The 21,263-nt window shown below is 34.5% G+C and overlaps 2 protein-coding genes across 7 annotated transcripts; one reads left to right on the top strand and one right to left on the bottom strand.

Annotated features, from left to right (window-relative positions):
• Positions 1-398: 398 nt before the first annotated feature.
• On the bottom strand, positions 399-15,279 carry LOC108201750 (uncharacterized). 6 transcript variants are annotated; one of them, XM_064084300.1, is made up of 9 exons: positions 14,989-15,276; positions 13,927-14,211; positions 5,354-5,413; positions 5,057-5,266; positions 4,502-4,609; positions 2,975-3,093; positions 2,758-2,855; positions 1,049-1,173; positions 399-953 (listed from the first exon to the last, which is right to left on the bottom strand). In XM_064084300.1, the coding sequence occupies exons 1-9, from the start codon at positions 15,211-15,213 to the stop codon at positions 813-815; spliced, it is 1,371 nt and encodes a 456-aa protein (XP_063940370.1). In that variant the 5' UTR covers positions 15,214-15,276; the 3' UTR covers positions 399-812. The 6 variants fall into 6 exon arrangements, 5 of the variants coding, with proteins under 5 accessions (XP_063940370.1, XP_017225526.1, XP_063940371.1 ...); XR_010287533.1 differs by having other exon boundaries at positions 930-953; positions 2,742-2,855; positions 14,989-15,278; XM_017370037.2 differs by lacking the exon at positions 4,502-4,609 and having other exon boundaries at positions 14,989-15,273.
• Positions 15,280-18,256: 2,977 nt separating this feature from the next.
• On the top strand, positions 18,257-20,014 carry LOC108201277 (pentatricopeptide repeat-containing protein At5g66520). Its single transcript, XM_017369567.1, has one exon. The coding sequence runs from the start codon at positions 18,257-18,259 to the stop codon at positions 20,012-20,014; it is 1,758 nt and encodes a 585-aa protein (XP_017225056.1).
• Positions 20,015-21,263: the final 1,249 nt, after the last annotated feature.

Genomic DNA, 21,263 nt, shown 5'->3' with positions numbered 1-21,263 from the left:
TTAAATAAAATAAAAATTAGTTTTGAAAAAAATAGAAGTCACACACAAAAATAGACACGCCCAACACCAGTACTCTAACTAAAAGGGACCAAAATTTATATAGTGAAATTATTTATATAGTGTATATATAGATTTTACAATAAAAAAGCTTAAAATTTAAATTTGGCACAGGCCCGAGGACCTGACATGTTTTGGGCAAAAGTATAAGTATGTGAATTTGTTCACGGGCAAGGGGTCATGCTAGGTTTGGGTAAAAGACCAGAACATTTATAAGGTCCCATTCAGTGACATAACTACGTCAGAAAATGTACTTAGTACATTACACTAAATGTCGAAATTTTTCATAATTTGATAAGTACTACTTCAATACTACTAATTCTATACAGTATCATCATATATTAAAATTCCAAAAGATATAATTATGTTTTTATTCTGGATGTTATTGTATTATTCATTGTTCTACATAAGTTATTATGTACATGGCAGATACATTACAGATTTATTCACTAATCTTGTGTGTTACACATCAATAACAAGGTCCGCCGCATGATCTACTTGCTATCCTTTTGTTCTGTTCTTCCTTTTTCTTGGTCAGGTTTTGCACTTTAGGTCTTCCGTTCCTTCGACATGGCTGTGAGTAGTAAGAAACTATGGAGATTTTCCATGAATATGTGATCCACAGTTGACCACCTGATGATATGTTCTCTATATACATTGCTGCCAGTTCTATGCTAATCTCTTATTTTTTTTATATGCACTAGACAGCTTCATCTTGAATTATTCACTTCATCAGAAGAAACACCAACAAACAATTACCATGGATCCGAGTTATGAAGGAAGTTTCTAATGTGTGGAGGACTGCTCCAACCATCCTCCATCAAAATGAGGTTTAGGCGTATCAACAACATATCCACAGCATTTTTTTCCAGATCACTTGTGGAATTGGATGATTTCTGAAATAGAGTTGCTAGATTAGCTTGCGTACTAGTGAATTTTAGCAGCAAGTCAAGTTCAGGTATTAATTTATCAAAAAAAATATGCAACTTACCTCTGCATCCTGATATAGCTTCAGGTAATGCAAAGACTCTTCATAGAAACCGGAATGGTATAGGAGCACACTGTAATCCCTTAGTTCCTTAGGATCGGTATTTAGGAGGATAAGACGCTCACATGCTAACAGGGCAAAAAAATTATGAGAGTATAGAGATGAATCATTAATACAAGGACTGTGCACACACACCAGGTAACTGATAACAAAGAAAACACCGTGCAATAATAATACATAGAACCCCCAGATAGCGCTCCATGAACAGTAACAAAAAATGGTATGTTGTGTTATTATTAATCAATTCTAATCTTGTTTTTAGTTTTAGTTTCTTTCGTTTCCCTCTAATGTCAACTATATATCTTTCGATAAAATCTTCATATTCTTTTGCTGCCAAACAGGAATTACATAGAATTGAGAACAAGTTTTCAAACCAGACCGCATATCACATAATCTTCACTGCCATTTTTCAGTCATTAACCAGTTCCTGTACTTGGTAAATGATACTGATAATAGTACTAATAAAATATGTCAGTCTGATCGAATGCTGACCACTACTTGCAATAAAATTTAACAGTCTTATTATCAACAACAAAATTAGTCTGCCTCTCACTTGAAGTTGCATACTTGGAGTTATTTTTAACATCAAAGAATAGAATTCAAACACAAAATATTACAAGCCTGCTATCAGGAATGCAGTAGTATTATTAATAGTAGATAGAGCCTGTAACTACATCAGAAACAGAAGTTGCACAATTTAGTAATCTAAACATCAAAGAAGCTGCGGAAGGTTCAGACTAATATATGAATCTGTGCCTGTGCTCACATGGAAAGGAATCCCCTCTTTCTAATAACCTTCAGCACACATAAAGCAGTCTCTTTATCAATACAGAAGAGCCAACTTTCGGCTATGTAAGATATATATACTAATATCAACGATACAAATTTCAAATCAAATAAGACCTTTTTCGAGAAACACTATTCTTGCCAGTTGTATAGTAACAGACACTACGCAGCCACATGCCTATATATAGCCTAATACCAATGAAAAATTTAAGGTTCAAACTACATTTTCAATCCTTTTTCTAATTTTTAGAGTGAACATCCATTAGATCATTTACAGAGAAATTTTCTGTAACTGTATGCAATTTTATCTTCCAATATAGTTGATCAGTGTCTAGCATGAGCCATTGCATGTTCACTCTAGAAAATGAAATTGAGATGAAAAGTATCATTTGGACCTAAGGAATAATTATTTCTGCAAAACTGCAAGCATCCAAACTAAATCAGGATGATGGGGATATTTATTAGGTTTGGAAATACATAACCTTGTTTGATGTGTTGGTATTAATGTCATATCATACTTTGTACAGGGAGTGGAGATAATCAAGTCAAGGATACTAAAAAAACATGTTGTGCATCAAATATATATTTAAGTTCACATATTACATATATAGAGTTTAGTCCAAAGAGTTTTAGCAAAATCAAAATTAAGCTATGTATGAGGTCATTAGCAGTCAACTAAGCACTACAATCTACCAAACTTTTCATTTGTCTAACAACAGAATTGCTATCGCTATTTTACCACATTAAATGTATTATATAGAGAAAAGAAACAATAAGCCTGAGGTGTGATAAAACAAACAAAAATGATACAAAATGTTTTGTTGCATAGAAACAAAACAGTAGTACATACCAGATAGAGTACATACCAGATAGAGCACGCCTCATGTCTCCAAACCGTACACTGGTCCAAACTCCACGTTCTAACCTATGTTGTGCAGCCTTGACAGAGGCAAGCTCAGAGGCACTACATGAGACATAATACAATACTGAGAAGAAAGACAGGAAGATATAGGCAGGCAATCACATTGCAATGTAGAAGTAAATTCTCAAAGTATTTTATACAAAAGAATGAAACTAATAGACCTTTCATTGACATTCCTTGACCTACGAGAGCAGTTAGCAGCTTCTGCTGCCCTTAAAAATAAACTCTTATCTTGATCAAGCTGGAACGGCCAAAAAGCTACCTTTAATTCTGTCAGGATCTGCTCACAGGTTGTATAATGAGTGCAAACATTTCATTACAGAGTACATAAGATTGACAAAATATACTAGCTAAAAAGTAAACATAATTGAAAAGGGCAACATGAAAAGCAAATAGGTGAAATGTCATTGTGAAGTTCCGACAAAATCTATTTGATCCCTACCTTGAGTTCTTTCCCAAATTAAAAAAATGGTTAATGGAGTAATCATATAACTCAGTGAGGCACTTAAGTGGTAATTTAGAAGAACTTTTAAAGGCTCTTTGGTGCCCAGTTTATTCTTTTAACAGAAGCTGTTTTGATGACCTTATACCCAAGACACAATAAAGCGCCTACCTACTAGGGAAACATTTGCGAAATACAATAATAACAAGCCATAACACTCCACATCCCTAATGCTTCTAGCACAATTCACTAAAACATTACTTTCCCGTGCCTAGAGGATTTTTCAGCAACTTTTACGAGGCATTTTATCACTATTAGAAAATTAAAGAAAAGTTCGAATACTATAATATAAAATGAAGCAAAGAATGTCACAAGACAAATTGGGCTCCTGACTAATTATACGATGAACAATTTTTTAAAGGAAGCGTGAAGACTTCATTCGTGCAAAATAAAAGATATGCAATGAGGAAAGAGAAATAGAAGAAATGAGGATGAAAGAAATTAACATTACTTAGGAACAACTAAATAGAATGCCCTAACTTTTGGTAGGACACAGTTCTTTACTTTTAAGTTTCAACTATATGACACAAAAAGTAGACCGGGCTTAGATACAGATTCTAGGCAGAGATTATAATAAAGCATAGAAGGGCTATAAGTTAACAAAACAGGCCTCCAGTAAATATATATGAACAGTTCCATCCGGTAAATTCTGAAAAGATGACTTGTGTCTAGCCTCATAACCATATAGTTAAACCTCTTTAAAGTAATAATGTTGGGACTAAGGAAAAATATTAATTTATCGAGAGTAAAAATACACTATCTACATTATGTTGGGGCCAGAAAAAAATATTACTTCAATGAGGTTATTACTTTATTGATTATAACTTAATCGAGTTTCAACTGTATATAGTTTGAGTTGCGAATCAAGGAGTGTGACTACAGTGATTACAAAGCTCTACTAGTACTAGAAGAGGCATAGAATTCAATTTTCAACTCCCCCCCCCCCCCCAAAAACAAAAAAAACTTATTTTTCCAGTATATATCATGTAAGAACAGTGAGAACAATTGTTATGCACTTTTCAAAAAGTACATAACAACTGTTTTGCAGAAATTTCACATTTTTCAATATTGTATTGTTCTGCACTAGAACAATAGTGTTCTTAGAGTTCTCACGCTAAAACGTTCTCCATAGAGCGATGCCCTATATATAAATATATATAGTTTTTGTTAAACAAGTGTTACCCACAAAGATACACTTGGTGAAGAATTTACTGAAGATAATTTGTAGTCCACACAGAGCTATGGTGCCCACCACAATATGTCTTGGCCTTGTACAATCACACCTAAAAAGTTCCTGACAAAATTGATCCCTCATTGAATATCACTGGAATATGTCCAACTGTGCCAGGTCAAAAGTGGCTTTATGTATCGCAAGTTGTACAAAAACATTAACAATCATCAGTAAGTAGATAGCCTAGGCACTCAATAAATATAGAACTATGGTATTCACAAAACTCGGCAACTCCTCATCATTCAGCTACTAAAATACCTAAGTAACGGTTTATAAAAGCAAGAAATATTAACAAAAAAAGACTATGATTCGCAGTCCCAGTGCGAGATTAGCCTTTTTCTTTTTCTAATTATATAGTGCAATGACTTCTTGAATATGACAACATTTAGAGTCATCTTAAAACTAAAAGCACAACAATTCCAAGTACATGTGATGGAACAAACATAGATGTTCAGCAAGTTGCAATACATGTAAATGTGCCCCCGTGTTAGTGGGATGAGGGAGATGTACCTTCACCAATAAGGATTCTGTTGTCATGATATGTGCTTGATCAGACTCTTTACTTTTCTGCTTAATATAGCCTCTAGGATTGCTACTAGAATCATGAGGAAAGAAAATTTCAACATCAAAGTTTAATATACCCCATATCCGAAACATTTTCAAGATCTCAGCATAAACAAGGGAAAGCATAGCGGCAGAACCTAAACGATGTGTCAAAACCTGAACACAAACAAAAAGGTAACAATATAATTGCAGGTAAAGTATTCCGCTGCTATAGTGATTGAGAAAGGCAGCAGTTTTGCATACAGAGTGAAGATAAAGGGTGCGCTGTTCAGATGGATTTTTTGAACTGTGTCTGCAGAAAGCCTGAAACACAAAAAACAATGGAAGACAAGTTAGTGAATAGATGAGAAGTGGAGAACTAGGATGATAAAGGCACACTCTAGGTCATGATATAATGGTAGGCAATGAAGAGAAGGGTGGGAACAAGTTCTTCCTAACAAACATATAACATTAATATTCTGTTTCCATGTAAACTAGTGTGGTTATAAGAACTATGTGAACTACTTGCACTAATGATTGCAATTTACAACTTCTGACGGGCATATCCCTTGAAAAAGATCTTTACATGCAATTTATGACAAACAGAGATCTAATAAGTTAACAAATGGCACAAGAGAGTTTCTGAATCAATGCAAATGCAAACATGTAATAGCGATATTAATATAAGACGAAAATTAAAAAGCAGAAACTGCAGGGGAGTCTCCACATTGAAGACTTGGCTATAAACTCATTTTAATTGATGATAGTTATTGTTATAATTGATGATGTGGACGTTGAAGACAATTACACATAGGCTACCTACTATCTTTGGTGTGAGTACTGATCATGTGACACATTAAGCTTTGGAGCTTGAGTTAGGAATCAGGGAATTCCTAACTTGTTTATCCACTTCTGTTGCAGGAGGTTACTGATTTTTTGATCAGTCAGATACTTGAGGGCCCAATGATCGATTTTTATGAAACTTTTTATGAAAAAATGTTTGTCCATGAGGTAGGGAGCCCACTTATTAACTGCAGTAACTACTGCCATCAATTCCTTTTCATAAGTGGACATGGCCTGCCCTTTGCGCCATAGGGCCTTGCTGAAGTAAGCAGGTGGGTGGTCTTCTGAGTTAATACAGCACCAATACCAGTGTTTGAAGCATCTGTTTCAACTGTAAACTCCTTTGAGTAATCTGGAAGTTTAAGTACAGGTGTACTAACCATAGCCTGTTTAAGCTTATTGAAGGCTTGGGTGGATTCTTCAGTCCATTTAAAGCCATCCTTCTACAACAAGTTGGTTAAAGGCTTGGCAATAATGCCATAGTCTTTTACGAACTTCCTATAATACCCATTTAACCCAAGGAAACCCTGAGCACCTTTTTATTTTGAGGTAGAGGCCAAGACACCATATCTTCAATCTTACTCTTATTGACCTCAACCCCTGCTTGAGTGATGATATGCGCAAGTTAGGTCACCTGTGTTTTCATGAACTCACATTTAGAGAGTTTAGCAAATAATTGTTGCTGCCTCATGATTTAGAACACCTACTTTAGATGAGGGATGTGATCCTTGACAAACTTTGAGTAAACTAAGATGTCATCAAAAAAAGACGAGAGTAAACTTCCTTAGGTGAGGTGCAAAAAATTGGTTCATTAAATTTCGAAAGGTGGCGGGGGCACTAGTGAGCTCAAAGGGCACCACAGTAAATTCATAGTGACCTACATGGGTCCTAAAAGCTGTTTTCTCAATGTCTTGAGGCTTCATTCTCACTTGATGATACCACGCTCTCAAATCCAACTTAGAGAAAACCCGGGCTCCAATTAATTCATCCAGCAACTTCTCAATGGGCGGAATAAGAAATTTGTTTTTGATTGTTAAGGAATTGAATTTTCTGTAATCTATACAAAATCTCCAAGATACATTCTTCTTCTTGACTAGTAAGATAGGTGATGCATAGGGGGAATTGCTGGACCTTATAATCCCAGCCTCCAACATCTCACCATCATTCTCAATTTCATTTTTCTGATCATATGAATTCTTATATGGTCTTCTAGAGAAGGGCTGAGATCCTTCCTTCAGCTCATTGTTGTGCTCAATAGATCTGTGAGGTGGTAAGCCCGTTGGAGCTCGGAAGATATCCTCATATCATGTAATAACCCTTGCAATTGTAGTTGTTCCTTATAGTTGGTCAAGCTCTGGCTCACTGTCTTCCCTTCCCTGCTAATTCTGATCTGAGCTCATTAGCCAAGTAAGGAAACCTATTACCTTGCCTCTGGCAGCTCACAATAAAAGCCTTGGCACTCATTTGTTGGATCTTTGGTTTGTAAGGTTGTGTATTGCCATGTAGTGTCACTAAATGGCCTTGGTTTTGGAACTATAATGTCAGTTTCTTATAATCAAAGGTTACCAACCCTAAAGAACCCAGCCAATCCACTCCAAGGACTAAATCATATCCCCTTATTGGCAAGGTTCTCACATTAGTTTGAAATTCTAGATTGCCTATTTTCCATGAGAACTCTGCACATTCATATTGCCCGATCAAGTTGTTCCCAATGACTACTTGTACCTTCATAGGCTTTGTTTTCACCATTTCACATCTCAGTTTACTAGCAGTATGCTCATCAATAAAGCTGTGAGTACTGCCTCCATCTACAAGTATTGAAAACTGTTGGTTTTCCCTCCTAGTAATGTAAGCGTCTTGTTATTATGAAATCCTTCAATTGTATGAACTGATACTTCTACTTGTTCTTGCTTTTCCTCATGAAGGGTCTCTTCTTTTACCTTGACCAAAACCCTTTTCTTGCTAGTGGTGTCAACCACTTCCCTAGTTATATTGAAATAACAAGGTTGGGCACATTTATGTTGTGGATCATCCTTTTCATCAGGGTAAGGACACAATCCTTCCCGGAGTCTTTCATTGAGTTGTTCTGGAGATATTTTGACTCAAATATCTGTAGTGTTCCCCTCGTGCCTCATTTCTAGATTAGCCACCATTCCTTCATTGTTAATACTCGCAGTATTGATAGCATGACTGCCATTCTGGTTCACTTTCTTAATGACCCCAGCTCCTGTACACTGTTTGGCTAATCTATAGGCCTGGTCTAAGGTTGAGGATTGAGCAGCTTCAAGGTTTCCTAACCTTGTCTCGTATCCCTCCTATAAAGCATTCCACAAAATACGACTCATTCAAGACGGGTAAACTTTCTTTAAGATTCTCCATACACTCTTCAAACTGAGTGTAGTAATCTTCGATATATGTGCTTTGGTGATGCTGTTTGAAGTTGTCAAACAGCATTTCTTGTTTCTAGGTCCCAAACCTAGCAGTGACCACTTGAGTTTTTCCTTTCCAATAACATACACCTGGAACCAATTCCTAGTTGTACCAGTCCGGTGCAGGCCTGTAACGTTACCTTCTTACTTTCGCCTATCTTGAATATGAGGAAGTACTACTCACACTCTTGCAACCACTCTTGCCAGCTGTATGGCTACTAGCAAAAGGATTCACAAAGACATTTGACCTTCTTCTTTGAGTTCCCAGCTTGTTCAAAACTTCCATCTTTTCAGCAACCATTCCGATCATTTCCTCCACCTTCCAAACCCTGCAACCTCTGACTCGACTTTTTCCCTATACCACAGAAACTGCTGTTGAACTTCTTGTAGAAGCTCATTAAAGGCCTTGTCACTATTCTCTATTGACATACAATTATCAGCACACATAATCTCTTACAGAAGCTATCAAAGACGTTGGCTACACCACAGAAGTCACTTCCCCAATCCACAATCAAAGACAGGATTCAACCACAAACTACTCAACAACACCTTAACAACTGCTTAACTGCTTCGAGTGTTCACAAATTACCCAGAATATTACAACACTACTACTGAGTTGACTCAGTAAACCAACAAAACTAGCAAACAACAACTATTTTTGTGATTATATGATGTAAACAACACTTGAACAAACTCAACTACTTAAAAACAAGTAGAACTAGCAGAAATCAATCGAAACTACAGATGTACCCTCAACAAGTACTGAACTGTAAAGAGCAATTAGGAAACACAACACCTGAGTTGGTTCAAACATAACTGGAGATTGAAGGTTGCAATTACTACAGTTCTAAAACCGCTCAGCTTGTTTTGACACACACCGCACTGGTGAAGCACTGGTTGATCCAAATTTAGGGCTTTGATACTAATTTGTTTGGAATCGGGGAGTTCCCAACTTGTTTTACAACTTCGAGGTTTTTGTGTTTTATAAGAGAGAAACAAGTAGATATAGTGAGAGATAAGAGTGATTGATTGCATTAAAAAGAGAGATTAGTAAGAAATGAGGAAGAACACAGAACTTGTAGAAAAAGTTAGGGTTTTAGAGAGAGAACAGAGGGAAGCAGTGGTGTAAAATATATTCCATTTTTTTAAATTCAAATATAACATGATCTCAAATGAAACATTACAAAGAAAAGGCCCCAAATTTCACAAAACACACAAGTAATGCCCAGAATAACAGAATTGGAAAAAGTGGCCCAAAATACCATTTATTAGCGTTGGATAATATAGCGTTTTTAATTTTGGAAGAAAACACTAGATCGTATAGCGTTATGTTCTTTTAACCCCAATAGAACGCTACATCGTGTAGCGTTCTGTTTTTCTAAACCCCAACAGATCCATACGCTGCATCTTGTAGCGTTCTGTTTTTTTAACCCGCGTTTTGATCTTTTAACCCCAACAGAATGCTAGGCGAAGTAGTGTTTTCAATTAATATCAAAAACACTACACGATATAACGTTAATAAGTGATATTGGAGGGCATTTTTTAAGATCGTGATATTTGGGGCATTAATGTTTCAAATTATGATAATGGAGGCCAACACCGTACAGAGAAAGTTATTATAATAGTCCGTGACTGATATCTAAGAAATAGACCATTCTACCCTTACTACTGCATATACTAATATAAGGCTAAACTAGTAACAGAATTACTATACTGTACTATTTCGTTCCTAATAGCTTGACAAGAAAAACCTCTTTTATCTGTGTTATAACTTACATGTCAAACAGTTATCATTAACAAAATAACACTCGTGTGGATAAAAAATGTTAATTGCATCTGAGAATCAACTGGTGTGTTATCTAATTATCTAAGTGTGCTTTCATAATCTCTGATAGTTCACGTAAAAAAGATTTAAGTCTAGCAATAAACAACTAGCTTCCAGTCGATCGGCATTTGACTCACATACCAACAACTATGAATTTATGACATAAAATTGTAATGTATACTTGAGGACTATGTGAAATTATGTAATGCAGACAGTAAAAGGTACACACTACTGGTGGAAGAATTTGCTGGGATTTCTGTGTTTTGTGGGGACTCCTAAAGAACTTACTATTAGTGGAAAGACATGGGTTCAATCCAAACTGTTATAGAAACCCAACATTAGGACCAAATCTAGCAATAGAAAGTCAAAGAATTATTCGTTACAGATTTTTTTCTCACAATTGTATTTATCTTACTAATAACCTTGAGATAGGATAGGAATGTTTATAATAGTTAAAGAGGGTATTCAGATTGGATAGGTTATCTTTTTACATCTGTCTTTCTCATCATTTTCTTTTTGCATCCTAAGTTCATCTGGTATGTAGAATTTCAGTGGTAAAGTTGACCACATTCAGGCAAAGCATCAGACAAGGAACAATTGTTGCGTCCAAGTGTCTGATGCCAGTACATTGACCTAAAATTAAGATTTGGAGTCATATAGGCACCTAGACCTAAAAAAATCACAGGGTTATTATCTACAAAAGATATATATTTTAGAGTTAAGTTCTATAGAGTCCATTGTTTTATTTACATATAAAGAATCATCCACCATTAAACAAGCATTGTTCATTTTTAAGCTACAAAGTATTCAAATAAGTTTCACGATTCATAAATAAAAAGCAAATCAAAGACTGATCCCAATCATAATAAATCCTGTGCATAGGCAAATAGCATACAAGAAGTCTGGAATAACTGGTGAGCAGTGTTATTAAATGCGATATGCGCACTGAAGCGCAAAGGGCCTCCTGGCGCATAAGCGCAACGCGCAATGCGAGATGCGCGCTTTTTGAAACAAAGCGTAAAAAATTATAAAAAAATGCATAACAATTAAATGTAACAAGTAATAAGCATATTAGATTGGCATAGAACATGTTGATGATAATCAGGTTCAAAGTTAGGGCACAAATAGATAATCTAAAATCCTAGTAGTTGATAATTTGACATAAACTAAAAATCATCATCATCATCGTCACAATATCATATAATTGTGTGTTTATATATATATTATTAGTAAAAAATAAATAATATGTTCATATATATACACATATATAATATATGTCTGTACTAAATAATCATTATCATAATCAGTATATATGTATAGACAAGATTATGTATATATATTTCTGTATGTGTGTGTGTGTGTCTAGATATGTGTGTGTGTATGTGTATATATATGTGTGTGTGTATACAAGAAAGAAGATAATTACCAAAAAGGAGATTATCCTGCACAGATCTTGTTCAATCGATCGCCTATGTATGTGTATGTACGTGTTGTATGGTATCAAAGATGCGTGTCTGTCTGTTTTAGGGTTTTATGACTTTTTTCTTTTAAAAAGACCCAGTCAACAGCCCAGTCAATCGCCCAGTCAAAAAAATAAAAAAGCGCGCTTTTCCTGCGCTTCTCGCATCTCGCTTATGCTCTTCATGCGTAGAAAAGCGCGCGCATCTCTAACCTCGCATCGCATAATCAGAACAATGCGCATTTACCTTGCATATGCGAGCGCATATGCACGCTTTTAATAACATTGTTGGTGAGCATTAACCATTGACAAACAAGAACACAAAATAAATAAATAAGAAACAAACTAACTAATTTATTTAGGTTAAATGAATTTATGATTAATTTGTATAATTACAAGTGTGTGTGTGTGTGTGTGTGTGTGTGTGCAAGGTTAAAGAGAAAAGGAAATTAGATGATGAGTTAAGAAGATGAAGGAAGTCATTGTAGAGTCGCAACGTTCTGAAGAAGAGGGTACATAAGAGAAGTAGTGTAAACATACTGACGTTAGGGGCTTATGGCTCAAATATACTGTTCCACTCTCCCTTTGCGCCTCACCTGAGATGAGCCTCTCACCAAATGACTATGCGACAACCACAACATTTTTCGGTACTCCATTTTGTTCCTATATTTTTCTGGTCTAGTTAACTGAAAAGAGTAGGTTTATTTCTTCTTATTATTATTTATTTATTTTGCAATGGAGGAGAAATGTTATAGAACATATTATAAAAATGGGGATTGAGCAATACAAGTGAACACAAAAACACGACATTTGACCGCAAGACATTAAGCTCTAGGTTTTTCATTTCCATGTACTAGAATATAATAAGTTAAGAACTAATTCTAACAGTGGCAGTTATCTTACAGAATTATCTTTATATCAAATATGAGTGATTTTTTACAGTGTATATTTTTGTGGATATTATTTGGCAGACTTTAGCAATGGTTGCAGCTAGTTCTATTAACATTAAGATCATTTGTACAATTAGTTTCCGCATGAGAGTTGTAGAATTGTTCCTGAAAATCATTCCTGGAGTTCTTATCTGCAAACATGTCCCCATTCTTCTGCATAATACACATATTCCTTATGAAGTTAATTGTTTGAGCACACTGCCCCTAGTCATGCATGGAAAACTAATAAGAGCACTCGGGGAAAATAAATAATTTGCAGCAAAATTTCTGCACCAAAACATCATCACCTAATTGCTTCATGTCCTAATGCAGATAATAAAGATGTTTGTAAGTACAAATATAAAGGTAATTTTTGCTAGTTTCAAATTCTACTGAATTTTTTCTAATTCTGCCACCATTATTATATATGAGGAAGTAATTCGTGTGATCAATCTTTAGGATGTCCAAGATATAAAGCTAATCAAAAGGAAATGGGAACGTATTTAGATTCAGAATTTCTAGGTTCCCACTACTCTTGTGGATGTCATATATGTGTAAATACACTAGAAAAACTGTGTTATCTTTGGTCTCACAAATAAAGTCAGATGATCTGCATGCTTTTTAACTTTTTATATTTATAGGCAAAGAAGCATTTATTCAACTGGACACTACAGACAATCCCGTAATATACATTGAACACATATTTCCCACTCTTTGTAGTTCAAAACAACACGTTCCCCCCTTTCAATCTGGATGACCTTTTTCTTTGTAATACACAAATGCCTTTTAATAAGAGAATAATGTTACATAATTTATGTATCAGAGACAGCAACCAACTGGTCCATTCTCCTAATATTTCCATTTCTAGTTCACTTATGTTGTGTTTGGTTGGGGAGAATGGAATGGAATGAGTAAAACTACTTGACACTAATACAGATAGGAAGTAAGTTTTGGAGAAAACTTGACAGAGTGCAAAATTGCTATGATGAGATTTGAGAAGAAATTGAGGATAGGAGAGAATGGAGCATTCCATCTTAAATTGAAGGTGTGATATCTAGCACATAATGTAAGGAATGGAATGGAGGAAGGAATGAAATTTCTTAACAATTGTCCATAATACAGTTCATTTTTCATTCCATTCCTTCCGGAATCATTCACCCCAACCAAACACAACATTAGATCTTGTCCATCAGATAGTTTAAGCAAAATATCTAGGAAATTGAGGAGGATTAAAACATCTGTTAAGATATTGATTTTCATATATTCTCCATGTATCAGTCACCGGGTAAAACTTTAGGAAACAACCTAAATGGTATATGAATTTAGCACACAGAGACTATCCAAACACTGACCTTGTTAATATACAAGTATGTATCCATACATTCAAGAAAATTCTCCGGTGAGGACTGAAATGAAGAGCCAAAGTGTGAGCAGTAACCCATGGAAAGATCATCTAGTCTCTCAAGAAAAGCTTCAACAGGAAGTGGAACAGAAGAATGCGAGATAAGGGAGTCATCCTCTGCCGCTATATAAAGGGCTGTTCTCGCCAAATCCACCCTCCTATTTGTAGCTATACTTGTTTCCCTCTCCACCACTGTCAATTTTTTGACCTGTGAGCAGAAACCATCCCTCGCAGCCTGACCCGATAAAATACATCAGAGCTTTAACTGATTACATTTAGTCAAACACTTCAAAATAAAGTTGCACTATAGCTGTAACAATGCAACCACACACACTAAAAAGATAACAAAAAACAAACATTATATCTGTAGTAAAATATTTATGAGATATGAGTACAATAAAAGAATACATGGATGACAGTAAAAATCAACACAAAAGTATCATCAAGGTAACAACTAAAAAACATTTCATTCACTACTCATTACACAATCACATGTTTGACTCCATAAGTTAAAAATATACCAGTCAATTAAGTCCGTAAGTTACATAATTCCCAAAACCACTAAAACTACGTATGCATAGTTTAATTTGTTTAACCACTAAACATACTCAATTACCATTATTTTAAATGAGGCATGTGAAAACAAAAAAAAAAAAACTTTTCACAACAATTAGCCCTAATTTCTACCTCTACCTCAACTCGCGGACCCTGCATTTCCGAGATTTCTTCCCTCAATTTCCCTAATTAAGCCTAGATCATTTAACATAATTATCACGTATAAGGTACTTTCAAGTCGTCAGGTGTATATTGTAGTGTACTTGTTCCAAATTCTGATTAGTGAGGCCAACGCAATAAATCTAATAATCACGCGAGTTGATTTTAGAATTCGAAATAAACAACATTCAACATGAATACATTACTCAAAGTGAAATTCGAATTCAGCCTCAAGAACCTCAATCTCTCGTTCCAAAATTTATATAAACAACAATAATATAATTGAATAACAACATACCCGAGCATGAGTTGTATTGTTGCCAGAAGAATCAAGAGCATCGTGCAAGACAAATTTATAGTCATCTGATCCTGATTCCAATCCACAAATTGTAGGATTAACTGAAGTGCTGCTCTTAGTCTTAGTAGCGAGTGTGTGTGTGAAATAAGGGCGTGTTTGGTTCTCATAAACTGATAATTTTGATGTTCCCAGTATCCATGGAGATGATGATATTTTGCTGCACATCGCTCCTCAGTGTGATGATATTTTCGACCCGGGAATTTCATCTCGGACTGTTTTACATCCATTTATAATTTCCGTTCAGAAATAACTCATCATTTTTTTACTTACTTTTTTTAACTGTCAGCGGTAACTAATGCGTTAACCTGCTTATTTTTTTAATTAATATGATTTTTTTGGTTAAATTAGAATATAATTAGAAAATTAATAAATTATTATTTTTAAATCAGAATACAATAAATTTTTAAATTTTTGAAATTAAATAAATTTTCAATAAATTAAATTTTCAGAGTACTAGTTAGATCAAATAATTATTAATATCATCATTTCTGCGTCGTCATTTCTTGACCAGACTTTATCTGAAGGGTTATGTCATTATAGTTGAATTCATAAAATGTTTTAAATGTGTTTTTTACTTATTCAAAAAAAAAATGTGTTTTTTACGTCTTGACGGTAATTGTTTGTTTTTGTTCCTTAACATCAAAAACACGAATGAGTTGAGAATTTCGTTTCATATGATCTGTAATTCTGTATTCCGTGTGTGCCCCTGTTAGATCTGGATAACTGTCTAATTTTCCAAAACTTAAACTGATTAAACTTCGGATAAATACTTAATTATATTTTATCTAAAAACAATTTCAATCATAAAAAAATTTTAACTAAAAAATAAGTTGATATATCAAAAATAAAATAATATAAATAATTTTTTAAAAATATCATACTTCAGTCATTTTCTACCTTTGACTATAATTATAGTCAAATCCATGTGACGTTAGCCTATACATTATCAACACAAAAGAGTCTTCCACATCCTTCTCTAGTCATGTGCATCACAAAATACTACTCATAGTAATAGTCCTGAATATATTCCCTCGTCCAACTAATTATATACATTTAGTTGGGATACGGATACTAAAAAAATTATAAAAAATAAATAAAATTAGATGAAAAGTGGATAAAATCGTGGAACTCATTTATATTTAATAATAGATTTGAGATAGTAATACTAAATGTAATAGTGTTTTTATTATAATAAAATAGAGATAGAGGAAGAAAATGGTATTTGTAATATATAGAAATAATGTTATATCCAAAAATAAAACTGTATAAAAATGAGTGAGACGAGAGGAAGTATAAAGAAAGGACACGGAAAAAAGAGGTCTTTTTGAAGAGAATAAGATACTCCCATATAGGCCTGTAAATGGATCGGATATCCGATCTGATCCGATCCGACCCGTAGTTAAATAAATGGATACGGATTCTTATTAAAAAAATTTGATCTGCTAATAATCCGATCCGCTAATAATCCGGTTCGATAAAGAATGGATATTGATATGGTCAAATCCGATCTGTTAACGATCCGATCCGATCCATGCTTAACTATATTATATATTTTATATTATACTGTATTATAATATATTATATTTATATAATACATACAAAATAAAAAATTCTTAAAATACAAGATACACAATCCTAAATCATATTTCTTTATAACCAATCAACCGCTCCTAAGTCTTGACCTGACTCTCACTCTTATTATTCAGTTAATCTAATAATCACTCTTTTTTCAGTGTAAAGTGAGTATAAACACACATGAGCTAAACTCTTTCACTTAACACCTTCTGAATCACCTGATTCTGTATTTAGGACATATTTATTGATTTTAATCTTTATTAACAGAGGAGTAGACCATAATTTGCATTCTCTAAAAATATTAAGCAACTTATTTATTAATTTTCTATTTTCTTTTTCCGTTGCATTTTTATTAATAACAAGAAACTGCAGACTTTACTTTACTGCTTTATTAGTTTTTATTTGTGCTTGATACGTTAAAATTCATTAATTAATACAACTAGAAAATCACTTTTTTCTTATATGGAAAGTTAAAATATTGTCCACGGTGAAAAAATATATTTCGTAATTTTCAGTGGATCGGATCTCCGATCCGATTATCCACAATCCGAATGGACCGGATATAGATTGACCTATAAAATATCTGACTCCTGATCCGATCCGATCTGAATCCGATAAAATTAAATAGATTATAACATGAATTTAACTAGATACGATTCAAACCCGATCTGTTTACCGGCATAGTCCCATGTAGTCATGTAGAGTAATAATGAGGGAGTAATAATGAGGAAAGAAATATATTATTAGAAAGTCTGTGACTCTGTGTACTTCCTGTATACATAAAATTTATAATTCGAATTTTTTATAGTGTGCCCAAAGGCACACAATAGTCACTAACTCCCATATGAATTCTAGTTTTTGATTGGTGGATGAATAATAAATGTAAATGGCCCTCCTGCATTCACATCAATTCCACCGATCAAAACAAGTTATTTTCATGAAAGTTGGTGATTATTGTGTGCCCTTGGGCACACATTAGAAAGACCGTTTATAATTATCCTTTTTTTACTTAACATTTGACGATAGATAGGAGTGATTTCTTCTACGAATCGCATTTTCAACCGATTTCTCATAATTAAAGTAACAAAGATAAGAATTCAACACAAATTTTAACGACAGAAATCAGTACCAAGCTCAAACCATCTCCGGTAGGGGAAGGTACAGAATGAAGAGACCGAGAGTTTATGGACTTCAATTCAACAAAATAGAGTGTTAGGCTCATTATCATTACATCTATCATTAATGTTTTAAATCCGGAAGAGTGGCCACAAATATCATTTATTAACGATTGTATAACGTTTTGGATATTTATCAAAAATGTTATATCGTCTAATAGAATAACATTCTGTTATGCTAACGCTAAATCGTATAGCGTACTGGATAGGGTTAAAATAACAAAACATTATATGATCTATCGTTTTTTCCCAAATAAAAATGCTAGTTTATCCGGCATTAATAACCGGTATTTAAGGATTTTTTCCAACTCGGCATTACTTCCGGATTTCATGAGATATGTGGCCGTTTTCCACAAAATGGCTGCCGAAGATGCCAAGAATGACTGATAGTTTTGTTAATGCTAATCCAATGAATTTTTACTAGTCTTTAGTTTTGCGAGCAAGATTCAGAAAATGAGATGACAAGTAACATAAAACCACTAGCACTAGACAAGAGCTTGTTAGTGTCCTTAATCAAAAAGTGCACCACCTCTAGAGACCTTAAACTCATTCAAGCTCATATCATTCGAGCTGGTCTAGCCCATGACACCATTTTAGCCAGCAGTTTGATACAAGCTGCCGCAATCACGCTCCGTCGCCACGTGGCTTATGCTCATTGTATCTTTTCTTGGACCCACCAGCCCAATGTTTTTATGTGGAACACCATTATCAGAGGGTACGCACTTAGTGATTCACCCACCAAAGCTGTCACATTGTACAAGCACATGCATCTTTGCGGCATTTCATCGAACAGTTTCACGCTTGCTTTTGTTCTTAAGGCACTTTGCAAGTTGTCAAGGCTTGAAGAGGGTAGGATGCTGCATTGCCAGATTTTGAAGAAGGGGTTGTGCTTTGAGACACCAGTGATAAATGGTTTGATGAGATTGTATTGTATTTGTGGGTGCGTTAAGTTTGCGCGTTATCTGCTTGATGAAATGCGTGACAAGGATATGGCGTCGTGGAGTATATTGATTTCCGGGTATGTGGAGAATGATATGAAGTCAGAGGCACTGGCATTGTTTAAATATATGCAAGTAGAGGGTGTTGATACAGATGAGTTTACTTTGGCTAGTGTAGCTAGGATTTGTGGGCACTTGGGTGCTTTAGATTTAGGCAGATGGGTGCATTCTTATATTGACCTAAAGAGTATCAATATAGATGTTGTCTTGGGTACTTCTTTGGTTGACATGTATTCAAAATGTGGAAGTTTGGATGATGCGCTGATAGTATTTCAGAAGATGGTAAAGAGAGATGTTGCTGCGTGGTCTGCTATGATTGGAGGGTATGCCATACATGGATATGGTCAGAAAGCTTTAGAATTGTTTGATAGTATGCGAAAAGCTGATGTCTATCCAAATTCTGTCACATTCACTAGTGTCTTGTTTGCATGTAGCCACTCGGGTTTACTTGACGAGGGGTGTAAACTTTTTGATAGCATGCAAGTGGAGTATGGGTGCGTTCCAGAGTTGGAGCATTATGGTTGTATGGTTGATTTATTTTGTCGCTCAGGGCATGTTAATCGAGCGAACGAATTCATTAGAACAATGCCCATTAAGGCCAATGCAATTCTGTGGCGAACTTTGCTCACTGCTTGCAAGACCTACGGATACAAAGAGCTGGGGGAACGTATTATCAGAGATTTACTCGAGTTAGAACCACTAGGTGGTGATAATTATGTTCTTGCGTCGAATCTATACGCTTCACTTGGTAAGTGGTCAAGTGTGAGCAATCTTAGAAATTTAATGAAAGACAAGCAAGTGAAGAAGGAACATGGTTGGAGTTCCATAGAGTTGGATTTCACAGTGCACCGTTTTGGGATGGGGGATGAATCACATCCAGACAGTGATAAAATTCATGAAATGCTTGATAGAATAGCTAGAAAATTGAAACAAGTGGGACACATAGCGACCACTTCTGAGGTGTTGCATGATATAGATGATGAAGAAAAAGAAAATGCATTAGGCTTTCACAGTGAGAGGCTTGCTGTAGCTTATGGTCTGTTGCAATTGCCCAAGAATTCACCAATCAGAGTGGTGAAGAATTTACGTGTGTGCAGAGATTGTCATATGGTTTTGAAGTTGATCTCTAGAATTTACAAACGCGTAATCATTGTGAGAGATAGAGTTCGGTTTCACCATTTCCAGGAAGGGAAGTGTTCATGTAACGATTATTGGTAAAATTTCATTATCTACTTTTGTGTGTCAAGCTCCATCATGATATATTAATGGTGTTATGGTTGAATGCATGAGGTATCAACATTTCTATACCATAATGTAGGACCACAATATCTGTCTAGTGTAACATTAGCGATAAGCGTATACTATAATGTTGTTTTTTTAATTAAGTATAATTTAATGCAAACAGAAGAAAGAGGATCTGGATTGCCTGACTGTTGAAATATGTGTTCTAAGTTGCAGAAAGCTAGAAGACCAACTTGTTCTCATTCATTTTACCAGAACCTAAAGTATCTAAGACTGAATCTGGATATATTGCATCTCTATAATCTAATCTGCTGTATTGTCTATCAGAATTCCAAGCTTGGAAAGTAAGAATTCAAGATGCAGAACAGTTAGTGTCTGGTTATTAAGAATTCGAGATACGGAACGGTTAGTGTCTGGTTAGGAGATCAGCAGGTTGAGGTTATGTAGAGATATATAAAGGTTAAGAAATTTATCAAAGTATGAGATGAAAATTACTCTCTCCTTCTGAAGCAACATCTTAATTACTTGCTCACCTTTAAATTATGCAATTAGCAATAACATGTAAAACAAGAATCTGCAAGACAAGAAAAGTATTGAAGTACATGAAAATCTCTACACTTAGCGGAAGGTTGCAATTCTTTATAACATTCTCGTTTAACATTTATATTTGAAAACGCTACATGTGTAGTGTTTACCCTTTTTTTAACCTAAACTCATAAAGAAACAGGTGCAAACTCTAAAAACATTAATGTGAGATTATGTAATGTCATTTCATAATATTATTTTATCTAACATTTAAAACTCAAGCCCACATAATATATAAGTTAAACGTTGTGTCATAGTGTTTTATTATCGTAGACTTAAATGTAGTGTTTTATTACAATGTTGAGGACAATATTTTTACAATATGATTTAGCACATTTCAATCTCTATTCTATTTAAAGATTGTTGCCGCCTCTTATTTTAGTTGTCTTTTTTATACGATAAATTACTTCAATGGTCAATTTTACCTTTGCATTTCTGTTTTGTTACAACCTTTCCCAGAATACCAAAATTTATATTCTTCATCCAAGATTTTTTCTAATTTTCCTTTATATTACAAAACTTCCAATTATCATACAAGACTTGTTCCAACTTTTTTTTTTTTTTTTGAAAGTAAGACTTCTTCCAACTTTTCTCGATATACCAAATTTCATCTAACAATTATTTAACTTTTTCAATTGTT

Source organism: Daucus carota, chromosome 9 (genome assembly GCF_001625215.2).
Source record: "Daucus carota subsp. sativus chromosome 9, DH1 v3.0, whole genome shotgun sequence".
In the NCBI taxonomy this organism is placed as follows: Eukaryota; Viridiplantae; Streptophyta; class Magnoliopsida; order Apiales; family Apiaceae; genus Daucus; species Daucus carota.
This window is presented reverse-complemented; position numbering and strand designations above follow the sequence as displayed.

Excerpts from the sequence above, each read along its gene's own strand:
- LOC108201277 (XM_017369567.1), top strand. The coding sequence starts at position 18,257 with ATGACAAGTAACATAAAACCACTAGCACTAGACAAGAGCTTGTTAGTG.
- LOC108201750 (XM_064084300.1), bottom strand. The coding sequence starts at position 15,213 with ATGTGCAGCAAAATATCATCATCTCCATGGATACTGGGAACATCAAAA. Across the intron at positions 5,267-5,353 it reads GCACCCTTTATCTTCACTCT|GTTTTGACACATCGTTTAGG; the intron begins GTATGCAAAACT and ends GTTTGTGTTCAG. Across the intron at positions 3,094-4,501 it reads TCTTCACCAAGTGTATCTTT|ATCCTGACAGAATTAAAGGT; the intron begins GTGGGTAACACT and ends ACCTGTGAGCAG.